The sequence below is a fragment of the Plectropomus leopardus genome, chromosome 12 (genome assembly GCF_008729295.1).
Source record: "Plectropomus leopardus isolate mb chromosome 12, YSFRI_Pleo_2.0, whole genome shotgun sequence".
Taxonomy (NCBI): Eukaryota; Metazoa; Chordata; class Actinopteri; order Perciformes; family Serranidae; genus Plectropomus; species Plectropomus leopardus.
The window spans coordinates 8,070,168-8,084,174 of record NC_056474.1 but is presented as its reverse complement, the minus strand read 5'-3'; the positions used below and the strand labels follow the sequence as shown (position 1 = coordinate 8,084,174).

The following is a 14,007-nucleotide window of genomic DNA, read 5'->3' as shown; positions in this document are numbered from 1 at the left end:
GCTTCCGGGTGACTTCAGTGAAGAAATCCTTTTGCATCTGCTGCTTTTTGTATTTTCTAAAGGAAAGCTAAAGGCTAAAGAGCTCATAAAACCTTTAGAAAATGAACAGAATATTTGGACGCGGAAAACCGAAAACGCCTCCTCCGAATCTGTCGGACTGTATCGGTAACGTGAGTACCGCGGGCTCAGGTGTATTGTTTGTTTGTTTGTGTTTATTATGTGACCTAACGGGGCCGTTACTGAGCTAGCATGACCACAATAAGGCAAACCAGCGAAGCTAGCTAGCAAGCTACAGTGACTGAGCACCTGCTACTACTCCCAGCACAGATATCTTCTGTTAGTTTTGTTTTCTTTTGGTTTAAATTGCGATTTCTTTAAACCACAGTCGTTAGTAAAACACTGTAAGCACATACAGGCTGGGCATTTTAGCACTGTGCTTATCTATGTTCCCCAGCTCAATATCCTCACATTACATATTAAGTAGACCTTGTTGTGCAATACTTTTTTTTTTTTTTTATCATTTATTATGTTTTATTACCTTGTTTTATCGCTGCTAGTCACTGAAAGCTGCCAAACATAATCTCAGTGTATGCCTACAATGAATATTAAGTGTCGTATGTCTTTTAAAGGGGTCTAAATTTATCTGTGTATGTGCCTGTTATATTTTTTTTTACTTTTTATGAATGGCTATGGATATTTAATTATGCAGACCAGCATTTTGTCTCCTATACAGTATTTAAACGTTTTATTTTTAATTTTGGAATTAGTAAGTTATTTATTTATAAAGGGCTATCAACATTAATCCACATTTTAACTAATGTAAATGTGCTCAAATTAACTGGGGAGCTAATTTTCATCAGTACACCCTTGCCTGATGTTAAGAGGCATCCGAAAATATATAACATTTTGAAAACCTATATGAAGATACAGTGTGAACAATTGTTAAGACAAACAACATCAAGATAAAAAAGACACATAATATAGGTAAACATGTACAAGTTAAGAATATACAACATAATTTAACAATATGTGTGAATAAAATTCAAATAGTAGATGATGTAGGAATGTTGTGAGTATAGTCATTTTTAAATTAAGTAAAGTTAGCCTAAAATCTGAGCTGACATTTTTGGTTTTCAAGAAGCCGTTTCATCACATACATTTTTCTGTTTTTTTTTTATGCATGTGTTGGTGCAATGCAATGTTTTCCTCTATCAAATTTTCTACATATATGTCCTGGGGTCAAAATGTTGAAATCACCCACTTTATAGTGTAAGGATATTATACTCTGTCAAACCCTCAAATTTGCAGGCAACACTGTTTTCTTGACTTTAAACATTGATACCTCAATAGTGGCTTAATAGATTTTAACCATTCAAAGTACATTTGAAACACTGATCTCAGTTTATTTTTATGAGCTGTGAAAATAGCATTTATCAGTCTTTTGCAATAAAAAACAAAAACAAAAAAAACGTTTGCTGCCCGTAACTTGTTCAGAATGCAGAAGCCAGAATACTGACAAAGACCAGACAGAGAGTACATATAATTCCTGTTTTAAAGTTATTGCATTGGCTGCCTATCAGTTTTAGAATTGATTATAGGATTCTCTTATTAATGTTTAAAACACTGAATGGTCCGTCACTAGCTTATCTGCCTGCTTGGCACTGCTGGCTGCCAAGCAAATTATCTCCTTTAAGACAGTTGTGAATAAAATGTCTGGGAACAAGCTGAAACGTCCTGTAAAACTGATACTTTTTTTATGTGGATGGACAGAAATATAGTGCATATTGTCCCAAGGATTTTAACAAAAATCAGTGGGGAATCAGTGTTTAACCACTGCAGCACAAGTCTATTGAACAGTCAGTCTGAGAGAAGAAAAAAGAAACCGTTAAGACATATCTTTTAGCTTGACTTTTACTTAAGGTGCCTCGTCATTGGTTTCCTCATTTTGAAGTCTTATCTTTGGTCTTTTGCTCTTTTTTAAAAAATCTTTTGTGTTTATTTGTTCTTCTGTTTTTATCATAAACATTTGACCATGTATTCTTGTAATTTCTGTGTTTTTACTCGTTCTTTTTTTTCAGTACTGTTTGAATTTAGCTCTGTGAGGAACTATGGGCTTCATGATTTTATGAAAGGTACCATAGAAATAAAGGTTGAGTGTATTTTATGTGATATCAAAACACACATGCTCAAAACTCAATACAAGGCTCGACCAGGCCCTTGAAAACATGGGATGTTTGTTGAACATAAGGGTGACCCCGTGTTGGGTCTACCAAGATGCTGGAAATTCATTACTCCTCTAACTAATCTCCTCCTCACTCAGGTGGATGCAAGAGCGGAGTCCATAGAAAAGAAGATTGGCAGACTAGACGCTGAACTTGTGAAGTACAAGGATCAGATGAAGAAGATGAGAGATGGGCCCTCGAAGGTAACATACAACACGTCAACTACAGGAGCTATGAAGATCACGAGATGCAAATAAAGCAAACTGCAGTATTGATTTTTTTCTCTGTTTAAATGCAGAACATTGTGAAACAGAAGGCACTGAGAGTCCTGAAGCAAAAGAGAATGTGAGTCCCACTCGGCACATTTTTTTACCTTTTGATACATTTTAACAGAGTCAGAGATATGAGAACTAAAATCTGATTGCCGTTACACTAAAATCTTACTTCACCAATTGTGACTATGTTGTTAAGGTCCATTAGAAAAAAATCACAAATAACAATACATTTAATTTACAGCTTCTAACGTAGCAAATCAGGAAAAACGTCAAGGTGGGCGAATAGTTTTGCAAAACACTGTACATGGCTGATAAGCTCTGTAACGAGATATTTCTGTACAGTAATGCCAAATCTTTCAATAGTATGGCTATTTAGAAACTGTGTCATTATTACATAGATTAGAACATTAGAACAACAAAATGCAGTTTAGTATCCAACCAGAAGTGCAAAAAGCAGTAAATTGCAGAGAAATGTGCAGAATCATTTACAGAATAAAATATAGCATAAACAGTTATTGGTATGAATACACAAGATATATATACAGCATGTAAAACTAAGCTAAGATATACACAGTATGGACAGTGTAAGAATTTTCAATCAGAGAGCAACAACAGGTTTATTTTCCAATTGTTTTGGTTACATTTCATGAACATTTACGTAAATTTAGAAGATCCTTATCTAAATACCTACATATGTTGTTATTATTACCCAATATATTCACCAGTCACTCAAATATTAGCATATATCAGCCTCAAAAATCCAATATTGTTCAGGCTCCTAACTAAAACTAAGTGTTAAAAAAGATAATGTGCGTGATGTAATGTTTTAAACCAGGTGTATTTCTTGTTTTTGCACAGGTATGAAGGTCAGAGGGAGCAGCTGGCTCAGCAGTCTTTTAACATGGAGCAGGCAAACTACACAATCCAGACATTAAAAGACACCAAAACAACAGTAAGAGACACACAGCTTCATAAGAACCAGATTGTCATTCAGATTGTTTTTATACTACCGAAAAGTACCGAGACTGAGTCAAGTCTAAAAAGTTGAACAAAGTACTGCTATCCAGATTCAGACTTGAGCCTCATTGGCGTGTTTCTTTAACTGGAAAAGCATGTGTACCTGGAACGGCACAAAACTGATTATCCTGTGCGGATCAAGTGATTTTTTTTACCAAATATTTAACTGTGCGATTTATTTTCTGTTCTCAGGTGGATGCCATGAAGATCGGTGCAAAGGAAATGAAAAAGGCTTACAAGGACGTCAAACTTGACCAGATTGATGTATGTTTGACGCAGCTTCTGTTATCACTCAGTAGTTATATATAAAACATGACGTGTGATTCCATTCTGTATGTTTGCATGTGGCCTAATCATCAGCTGCTATTCAGTGATTATTTGCTGTGAATCCAGTATACCAAATGGTAAATTCTTCCTACTTAGAACAAAATAAAAACAGATGAATTTGCACCTTAATGTCGGTCTTAAGTAAAAATCTATATTCCAGTTGTTCCTGTCAGATATCAGATTTTATTATTGATTATATATATTTGAACTTTCAGGATTTACAGGACCAACTGGAGGACATGATGGAGGACGCCAACGAGGTACAAGAGGCTCTGAGCCGCAGCTACGGCACTCCAGAGTTAGATGAGGATGATCTTGAAGCAGGTAAACCTGACATGTTTGGATTTTTTCACTTTGGCAGACATCTTTATATCTTGTATGAGCAGTGCGTGACAGCAGCCTTGCAGAACTGCAGCGTTTTCACTCTCGTGGTGTTCGCACCAGCAGTGTTGTGACTGTGAAGCTTCTGCAAGGCTGCCTGCTGCTATGAGTACTGTATTTCCACATTTGTAAGCACAAATACCACTGATTTCTAAAGTTGTGCAAGCTCCTGCGTTGTCCACAACACGGTCCTGCAAATGTTTCACAATAAAATGCCTTGTGTCAACAACTGATGGGATTCTGTAGACAGAGATGTTGTGAGAGGACTTTTATTTTGAAACAGAAGCTGGAAAGTTCTATAAAAACATATATTTTTGTATTTAAGATAAGATAAGATAAGATAAGATAAGATAAGATAAGATAAGATAAGATAAGATAATCCTTTATTAGTCCCACAGTGGGGAAATTTCCAACATTGCAGCAGCAAAGGGATAGCAAAATAGCAAGATAACTGTGCAAAATAAACTATATTAATAAATAAGTACAAAAACGTGCAGGATGAAGATGAAGGAAATAAGCACAGAGGACGACATAAACAAACAATATATACAGTATTTACAACGCCGAGAATCTCAACAGTTAAATAAAGAATGTTCACAGTTGCATGGGTGAAAGTGAAATTGCACTTGTGGTATTTCCTCATCTCTGTGACAGCAAAAGAGAACAAAACTGTAGTTAAAGGTGTTATAGAGTCAATATTATCATGAAAAACACCGTTTTCACTATTAATTTCTGCTGACAACTGCTTGTGACACGCACAAAAAAGCGAGCCACTATTTCTCTAGATGTGCCGCAGCTGACATGCAACTTTGTAAAAAATTTTGCGCCGGTCTTCTGGCTGGTGCTGAAGCGTTCCCGCAAAGTTTCAGAAAATCCTATGTGAAACCCCACATCATCATGATACAAAGCTGGTTGAAAATCAGCTAAATATCCCTTTATCAATACGTTTTTTGGTCTTGATAACTTAATAAACTGAAGCGTCCTCAGTACGACAGTGACGGTGTAACTGTGCTTGCAGAGCTGGATGCACTTGGTGATGAGCTGCTGCTGGACGATGACAGCTCCTACCTGGACGAGGCGTCGGCTGCTCCGTCTATCCCCGAAGGAATCCCCAGTGACAGCAAAACAAACAAGGTAACAAACTCCAGAGCGCCATCGAGCCGAGCTGTAGTCCGGGGCCTCTGTGGCTCCAGCCCCAAATGATTTTTTTCTAAAGCCCCAAATCTTTTAGGTTTTTAAAACACCTGCAACTTTGTCATTCAGCTAATATGCACATATTTGTTTGTATGTTATTTTTTTGCGATCAGAGCAGAACAGATTATTATAGTTTGGATTAAAATGTAGCTGCTTGTCAGCTAACTTTACTGCAGTATAATAAATTCAAAGTCAAATGCCTGGAGTCAAATTCCCACTCTCCTCATCCTCAGTTATCCCACAGAGGACTCTACACCCTCTAAGGGCAAGGTGCAAGACATAAGTTATAATGTATGCCTACTTTGGAACTATTTCAGCTGGTGCATGCCTTAAAATGTTCGTAGGGTGTAAACAGCGACCTACGTTTGAGTTTACGTTTAAACTAGGTTACGTTTAAACTTATGCATAGCTGCTCCTACCCAGCACTGTTTGCTTGTGAAATGTTTCCTTAAAATCCTTCTTTTGATTTCAGGATGGCGTTTTGGTGGATGAGTTTGGCCTGCCACAGATTCCTGCCTCATAAACAAGGAACGCATTCAAAGCAACTGCACTTCAACTGAAAACACTTTTATATGTAGAGTAACATTTATACATGCAAAACATTTGACCCTGACAACACTACGATTTTGGAGCCGTCCTGGTGTTGGGTTGTTTGTTGTTACCACTACCGTGCTAGCATGAGGCCTTGTAACATACTGAACATTTTTTTAAAAGCGTTTTCTTCCTTTCGTCCTTCCGTGTAACACTTGTTGGTCTCGTCTGTCCGCAGAATGAGGATGTTTATTTTTATTTGTATTATAGTTTTGTGTGTTGTTCAGTCCATTATGTTTCGAGTTCCCAAAAGTGGAGGTGATTCCCACTTTTCCTGTCTGCAGGTTATTTAAAACATGCAAAATAAATTATGTCTTTTGATTTAACCTCGAATTATTTCATATTTATTACATTTATTAGCACAGATGGGGAACTGAAGCTGTTTATGGCTTACTTGTTGGAACGAACTGTCTGATGCAAAGATGAAGTGCTGAAAATAAAAAAATATACTAATATAGCATACACTTACACTGATTAAGACTTTTTTTTAGGTGGGACTTTTTTCGGCGGCTAAGATACATTTAGCATTAGTATATTGCTTAGCTTCTGTGTCAGACTGCAGCCTGCTTCTTCAAACTGTGTATTTAATACACTGATGAGCAAAAAAAGCTGTGCTACTAATGAATGTCCAAATTTGTTTAGTCCAAGTGCTTACTGTAGGTCGTACCTATATGTCAACGATAGATGATGGGCACAGAAAAACCTGCACACAATAATAAAATGAACAAAGAAAAACTTTCCAAGAACTTTCATCTTAAAAAAAAATTAAAAAGTGCAGATGCAGAGTGCAACAGTTTGTATTGAGCTTACATTTCTCGTTCGTCTTCTCTCTGTGGTCGCCGCACTTATCAATCCAGTGTCCAGCTCTCAGTCTGTCCAGCTCTCAGTCTGTCCTGCGTCCACCGCAGGGGCCCATTGGATCTGGATGTTTGGGGTTTTTCAACAGAAAAAAGGAAGATAAAAGGTTTACATTTAACAGAAAATACCAAATGTAGCCCTTTAACACCTGCATCATCAGCATCAGCTTTCTTGTGTTGCGTTCCTTTCACAAGATATTTGACCCTTTCAACACTTGAGCAAATTGCTGTGATTACTTTTGAAAACATGGGAGAAAAAGCAATGACCAACTGGGCAAGAAATATCCCAAAAACTGGATTATTAGATAATGATCTAAAAAAACATAGGGAAAAATGTCAAGACTATATTTACAATTATAATAAATTTATATTTAGAATTGTAACAAAAAAATTATGATATATGAAACATTTTTCAGCTCTTTTTGTTGTTCATTTTTATGTTTGCTATTTTTACTTTTTTGTGCTTTCTTGTGTCTTCAAAGTTTTTTTTTTTAAAAACCAAGATCTTAAAAACCCTTTTTGTTTACAAAGGTCTTAGAATTTTTAATTTTATAATGTTTAATGTTATAATTTTATATTGTAGGCCCAGTTTAATATCAAACCCAATTTATAGTTTATATGTGATAGGGGATGCCTGCTCCTCTGTTTCAGCAAAGGAGTCCTCGACCAGAATAACTTCTACCACCAGTCAGTCAAAGGTCTCATTTCTTTCTCTTTCTGCTTCCCTAAAGAGAAAATAAAACATCATAACAACAATCCCTTAATAAAGCCATACTGCCTCAATAAAATAAAAAACTTGCCAAGAAATCCATTAAAATGTGAGAAAATGAAACCAAAACAGCACGCTCAAAAATAATACGCCCACAAAAGCAAAAGTAAAACTGTGCGGTCTTTGAGTGTCATCTTACAAAGCCAAGGAGGCATATTTTTAGCCCCCTTTTTCCACCCTTGCCATTTAAAAGCTTAGTAATAATTCATATAAATACCTAAATACAGTTTCAAAATATCTCCTTACTGCAAGGACTAAGAATCACGCTAGAAAATAACGAATTTCATAATGATGTAATGATTTATGTATTTGTCGGCCCACAGGTAAAACAAAAGTGAACTTTTTAGAGTGTTTGACAAATTTCATGCACCAGAGGGACACAGAGGGTGTTGATGTTGGATGTTCAGACTCAGAAGATGCTCTTCTGTATCGGTATATATGCAGCTTTGAGGAGAAGAATCAGAAGCGTTGGCTATTTTGGATTCCGCTTAAAAGTCCGACTCTGGTGGGACTTGAACCCACAACCTTTGAATCACTTCTCAAGTGTTGACTAGAAGTCCAATGCGCTATCCATTGCGCCACAGAGCCGCCTGCTCACTTTTGTTTGTACACAAAATCGAAATGTTGTGCTCGTACCGGAAATGCCTCTATGACTAATTTTGGAGATTTTGACGAGATTTCCATTGTTTGTTTCTTGTTTGTTTTTAATTTGGCACCAGCATAACTTTGTGTTAAAAATAAAAGGGCTGCATTAAAAAAAAATAAAAATATAATGTGTGCGGTTGCTTGGAAAAATACTTTCCAGTTGTGTCTTTTTTAAAATCAGTATTGTATAATATTTAGTTCGTATGTAAAGTTACGCTGTTTAAAAGAAGTTAGAACAACTGTTTCCGGTGTCTCCCGGAAGTAGTTAGTTAGCTATCAGCAACAGTTAGCTAGTCGTGTTATTCATGTTGTAACTAAAGGACGCTAAGAGCCAAAATGTCAGCGCAAACTTTAACAGTGACAGTTGCATACGGTAATACGACTTTGCATGATGTTACACGATGATTACCAGATCAGTGATAGATATAAAAATGCGAGTTTACCAACCAGCGACCATCGCTGGAGTAGCTAGCAAGTGTTTAGCTAATGTGGCTACAGTTAGCTCTTACAGAACATTTTACTTTAACAGCTTTGGGAAACATGCCATCATAGCATGTACTTTTATGTGTAACATTTATTGAATTGTGATTTAATTAAACTACAAGTAGTCTGAATTAGTAAAGCATCATCTAGAACAGCAGGTCTCAACCAATATCCACTTTTCTATCATGAGTAAACTGATGATCATCAGCCAAGTGATATATTTCATGGATATTTCTGATAAGATTAAGCTAGAAAAAATCCATAAGTGTAGGAAGTTTGTGTAAAACAATCGACTTGGGAGAGATTAATTAATGAGATTGATTTTTTAGAGTTTTTTTTTCTTTTAGGATTTTTTAAAAAATACACTTCTATGTATTTTCTTTAAGTTTCTTAAACTTTAAAATAACAATTTCATTTAGTTTTTTCACAGAGGTTACAGGAATGCTGGGATACAAACCCATTGTATATTTTTATAGTTTTCTTACACCCCTCAAAATCCAGAAGGGCCCACAACCCCCTGTGAAGCTTTGGCGACCCCTAGTGGGGGTCGGGACCACAGGCAGTTTTAAAAAAATCACCTCCCAGTTTTATGACAACATTTTCAGAGTCGCAGCTATAATTTTTTTCTTCCCACTCCAGGATCTACTAAGCACAGCATCACATTAACTGGCCAGGATGATGGTAAGGGCCCCATTGTCAAAGACCTCTCAGATGCTCTCGCCCAAGCTACCGGAGTTCCTCAAACCTCACAGAAACTCATCTTTAAAGGTAGACTGTCTTTTCTTCCACAGTCAAGTGAGCTTTTGTATCATATTATATATTCAGCTCTCACGCTGCCTTAACTGTCCTGGTTTTCCAGGAAAATCCCTGAAAGATGCTGATGAGAGTCTGTCGAGTTATGGAATAAAAGAAGGCTGCAAACTCATGCTGATTGGAAAGCGGGTAAGGCCTCTACTTAACTTTACTTTACTTTATTTGCATACATGTGTAGAGAAAGGACAATAAGAAATAAAAATGCATGTATTGAAGCATGGGAACTTTTTATTTATTCTGCCTGGTCCTCGTGTGAGTCAGTATGAACAGGACCACACAAGGTGCCAGTGTGCATCTTTTGCCCATGTATTGATCTCTCTGACATACTTATACTCATCTGACATGGTCTGGCTGGATTGTAAAACTGAATTGTGCTTATTGGATAATCTGAATCTGAATGTGAAAAGTTTGAACACTGTGCAGGAAAGTTTAGAGGCCACAAAACAGCTTATGAAGATAGCTCACATATAAACCCTTTGAGATCTGAGCGTATTGGCTTAATTTCTTTCAAAAATACAGAAGAAGCAGTGAGCAATGAAAGAAAAAAGGACCCAAAAACAATCAAGAAATTAGTAAAGAAAATAAAAAAAATTAAAAATTAAACAAGAATACAGTTTTTCCCTAGCCTTTCGTTTTCCCTAAACATTTTCACTAGCTTTTAAAAATAATTTTCTAAATCTACCAATGTCCTGTAATTTGTTGAACATTTTTTGCCAAATTGCTCCTCACCTCTGCAGTTCAATGAATATTGATTAAAGGAAGTCCAACAAAACGGAAGATAAAAGCCCTTATATTGAGTGTCTTGTAGGAAATGAGTGGAAAAAGTTCTGGAAAATGGCAAACAAGTTATAAGTAAGGTGGACATATTTTTACATAAATACCCAGGTCTGGTATATGTTCACATGTGTGTTGTCTCTGATTTGGAAAAGTATATTTAATCAAATACTGACAATAATCTACAAACAGAACAGTCCTGAGGAAGAGGCTGAACTGAAGAAGCTGAAAGACATTGAGAAATCTGTGGAACAGACGGCCAAAAAGCTGGAGAAGGTCGACGGGGAGTTGACTGGACTCAAGAATGTAAGCCTTCAGTTGTGTATTTTAACATTTTACTGCCTTGGTCTATTCTGTTCCCAAATATAATTTGATTTGTTGATTATAATCTTGTTTCAGGGTTATTAAAGGTGCTGGAATTTGACACCATGGAACTTAGATACTGGAATACCTTAAAAATTAGAAATGTTTTTGTGCCGTAAAAAAGTATTTGAAAAAACTTAGAGAACAGACTGAGAAATTATTATTATGATTTTACAGATTAGATTCATTTTTTAAACTAGGAAGCCAAGAACAGCCTCGAGCAGTAAGAGCTCAGAGCAGCAATGGCCAGGAAAACACCAGGAAAAAGTCGGCGTCAGATGTCCTACAAACATATTCATATTCATTCACATTACACTCTTAGAAATGTAAAAGGTTACATAACTATTTCGATTACTTTATCAAAGTTATGGAACTTATTACATTTAATTACTTTTCTAACAAATGTTCTTAAACAGGACGATAAAAGTGAAAAGACCTAAAAGGATGTGCAGTTATGCATTGTGCAAAATAAGCTATGTCACCTTTGACAATGTGCCATAATGCAGCAATCAATACAAATACAAGCAACAAACACAGTATTACAATGTCAATTACTACATTCTTTCATTTTCTGAGGCATGTGGATACTTTTTAGCATCTCAACATTGTTTTTGTGAAGGACTATTGCGCTCTTTCAGTGACTATGCCTGGTGCTATATTCATTATTGTATGTTGACAATGTTGTTTTATGTCTTGTTGTATGTTGACAGTGGTGGAAAATGAGTTTCCCTTTGAGGAGTACTAAAGTTAACCCTATCCTATACTATCCTAACATAAGTGCATAAATGTTGCACTCAAATTATCGCTCAAACAGCTTTGCCAAACAACATTGTCTAAAAAATTGGCCAAGGAAGGCAATCCTGCACAGCAAAAAAAAAAAAAGTAAAGCCACAGGATGAATGTTTTATTCAAAGTGTTAATGTTTCTCTAAAAACAGATTTTTTTTTCATATGTAACCCACATTTTGATGAGTAACTGTCATTTTATTAATTTTTTTCTCAATAACTATAACTGATTACAATGACATTTATTTTGTAATTTAATCACTGTAACTAATCACTTGTAACTATAGTTACTCCCCAACACTGCCTACAAAATAATCACACCAGAGGAGCTTCAACCGTAAGCACCAGTTTTAGCTGTAATTTGGCAGTAAATTATCAGCTGTATGTGATGGCGGAGGGAATTTGCACTATTCTTTGCATCCGATAGCTGTGGAGTAAACAATTTCCTCCTTGAAATTAAAAATGAATGCTCCTTGAATTTGACTTGCCCCTGTCTGTACGAACTTTGTCATTATCACACATTTTTTCCCACAGGGCTTCCTGGCCAAAGACCTCCAGGCGGAGGCGTTGGGTAAACTCGACAACAGAGTGAAACTAGCAGCTGAACAGTTCATGAAGATCCTGGAGCAGATCGATGCAATGGTGACCTTTTTCTTTTATTTTTATATACACTTTCTTTATTCAGTGTCTTCATTATTGATTCAATTTCATGTTCAGTCTTTTTTTGTTCAATTTTATTTTGTTTTTCTGATTTTTTTTCCCTGTATGCCACGCATTTACAAACCCTGAACTGTTTTTTCTGTTTTAACAGACCGTCCCAGAGAATTTCAATGACTGCAGAATGAAGAAAAAGGGACTCGTAAAGACGGTGCAGGTAAACCCTTTTTTCAGCCACCAAAGTGATTTAATAGAAAATCCCTTTCGAATATTGACTTCAGTTATTAAGTGTGATTATTTACTGTCAATAGGATTTCCTGGCGCAGTGCGACAAGATCGAGGCTTGTATATCAGACCACCTATCAAAGATCCAGTCAAAAAATCTGGCCCTGGCGGAGTAGAGCTATGAATTCTCCCATATTGTGTGCTATACGTTGCTCTGTGAGCAAATGCAAAGTGTACAGAAAGTGTGTGTGGATGCGATCCTTATCTATTTATTGTCGGGTTGATGTGTGTGAGAAATCCATCATCACAGAGAATCCTGTAAACAGGAGGAGGGAGGTGATACCGAGAACATCTGGGATACGTTCTCTTCTCCTCGAGATTTTGTAACCACAGTCGCTCTGTAAAAGGAACAGAGGTGTGTTGAATTGTGGCAAATTATGTGGATCCATTTAAAGTGTCCGAAAAATTGCTGACTAGAACTGCCACAGCCAAATTATCAACAATGACGTCAGAAAACTAGAATTCACCCGTTCATCACCCAGTATCTCACAAATTGTACAAAAACAGAGAAAACTTTTTTTCTTGTCTTGATGTACCCACTGTGGTATGCACACATAAGGCCAAAAGTATGAGGACACTAATAAGTGTTAAATGCTATGTTAACAGCTTCCATTCTTCTAGTAAGACTTTCCACAGGATTGTGGAAGCTGACTGCAGTGATTTGCTCTTATACAGCTGCCAGATCAGTGAGGTCAGGCACTGATGTCGGGAGAGGAGGCTCACAGTTGGCGTTCTAGGGCATCCCATACGTGTTATGAGGTCAAGTTATAGCTTTGTGCAGGCACGTCAAATTCATCACAAAACTGGGAAAACTGTTCCTTTAAGGACCCTAATTTACACACAGGCATTTTCATTTTGTACTAGGAAAGTGTCCTTCATGAAGTATTGTCAGTGTTAGGTCCATTCGAGATAAATTTTGCCTCACCTGGGCTATGAACAGCCCCGACAAAAAGTAGCGAAACAATCATTCAGATGAAAACGGTGGTGTGTTTTGTATTATGCAGGTGCCTTTTAGTATGGTGGGGTTTAATTAAATTACATTCAAAGTGGCGTTATTTGCAGTGAAAACATACGTTTACATTGCCAAACAAGCATGAATATACACCAATCCCAGCATGCCCTTGGTGCTGCAGACAGTTTAGAACAACTGAGGTACCTGGCTCTTGTGAAATTGTTGACTTAAGTCTACATGATATCAAGTCGGGATCAAGACAGATGCAAATCAAACCAGCGTGCATTGTGTGGCGATCGATTCTTTGCAGGTCTGGCTAATCTCCAATGAGCCTAATGTCTAATTTGCCGTTGTTTAGGGATTAGGACTAAAAAACTATAATCGAAACCATTTAATGATTGGGAGAAAAACTTTTTGTGATGTTAGTCACATAAAAATGCAAAAGAAATTCCAGCGTCTCACTTGTGAGGACTTGCTGCTTTTCTTCATCATATGTGATAGAAAATGTAGGGCATTTTTCAAATTTTAAAAAATCAAAGCGTTAATAAATGAAGTGAAAAAATATCTTAGTCGCCCTAAAGTAAAAAAAAATATACTAAGTACATAATGCTGTCCTT

The 14,007-nt window shown here is 36.6% G+C and overlaps 2 protein-coding genes and 1 non-coding gene across 4 annotated transcripts; 2 read left to right on the top strand and 1 right to left on the bottom strand.

The window, feature by feature from the left end:
- Positions 1-6,333, top strand: chmp5a (charged multivesicular body protein 5a). 2 transcript variants are annotated; one of them, XM_042497737.1, is made up of 8 exons: positions 1-170; positions 2,321-2,425; positions 2,521-2,567; positions 3,356-3,449; positions 3,707-3,778; positions 4,057-4,165; positions 5,241-5,356; positions 5,889-6,333. In XM_042497737.1, the coding sequence occupies exons 1-8, from the start codon at positions 102-104 to the stop codon at positions 5,937-5,939; spliced, it is 663 nt and encodes a 220-aa protein (XP_042353671.1). In that variant the 5' UTR covers positions 1-101; the 3' UTR covers positions 5,940-6,333. The 2 variants fall into 2 exon arrangements, with proteins under 2 accessions (XP_042353671.1, XP_042353672.1); XM_042497738.1 differs by lacking the exon at positions 1-170 and adding an exon at positions 2,028-2,132.
- Positions 6,334-8,130: 1,797 nt separating this feature from the next.
- trnar-ucu lies at positions 8,131-8,221 on the bottom strand. Its single transcript is given in 2 exon segments — positions 8,131-8,166; positions 8,185-8,221. It is a non-coding gene; the product is annotated as a tRNA-Arg (tRNA).
- A 326-nt stretch (positions 8,222-8,547) lies between these two features.
- bag1 (BCL2 associated athanogene 1) lies at positions 8,548-13,985 on the top strand. The gene is made up of 7 exons (XM_042497612.1): positions 8,548-8,651; positions 9,401-9,529; positions 9,621-9,703; positions 10,541-10,654; positions 12,031-12,138; positions 12,308-12,370; positions 12,465-13,985. Exons 1-7 carry the CDS (start codon positions 8,615-8,617, stop codon positions 12,552-12,554), a joined length of 624 nt encoding a protein of 207 aa, XP_042353546.1. The 5' UTR covers positions 8,548-8,614; the 3' UTR covers positions 12,555-13,985.
- The last annotated feature ends 22 nt before the right edge of the window (positions 13,986-14,007 follow it).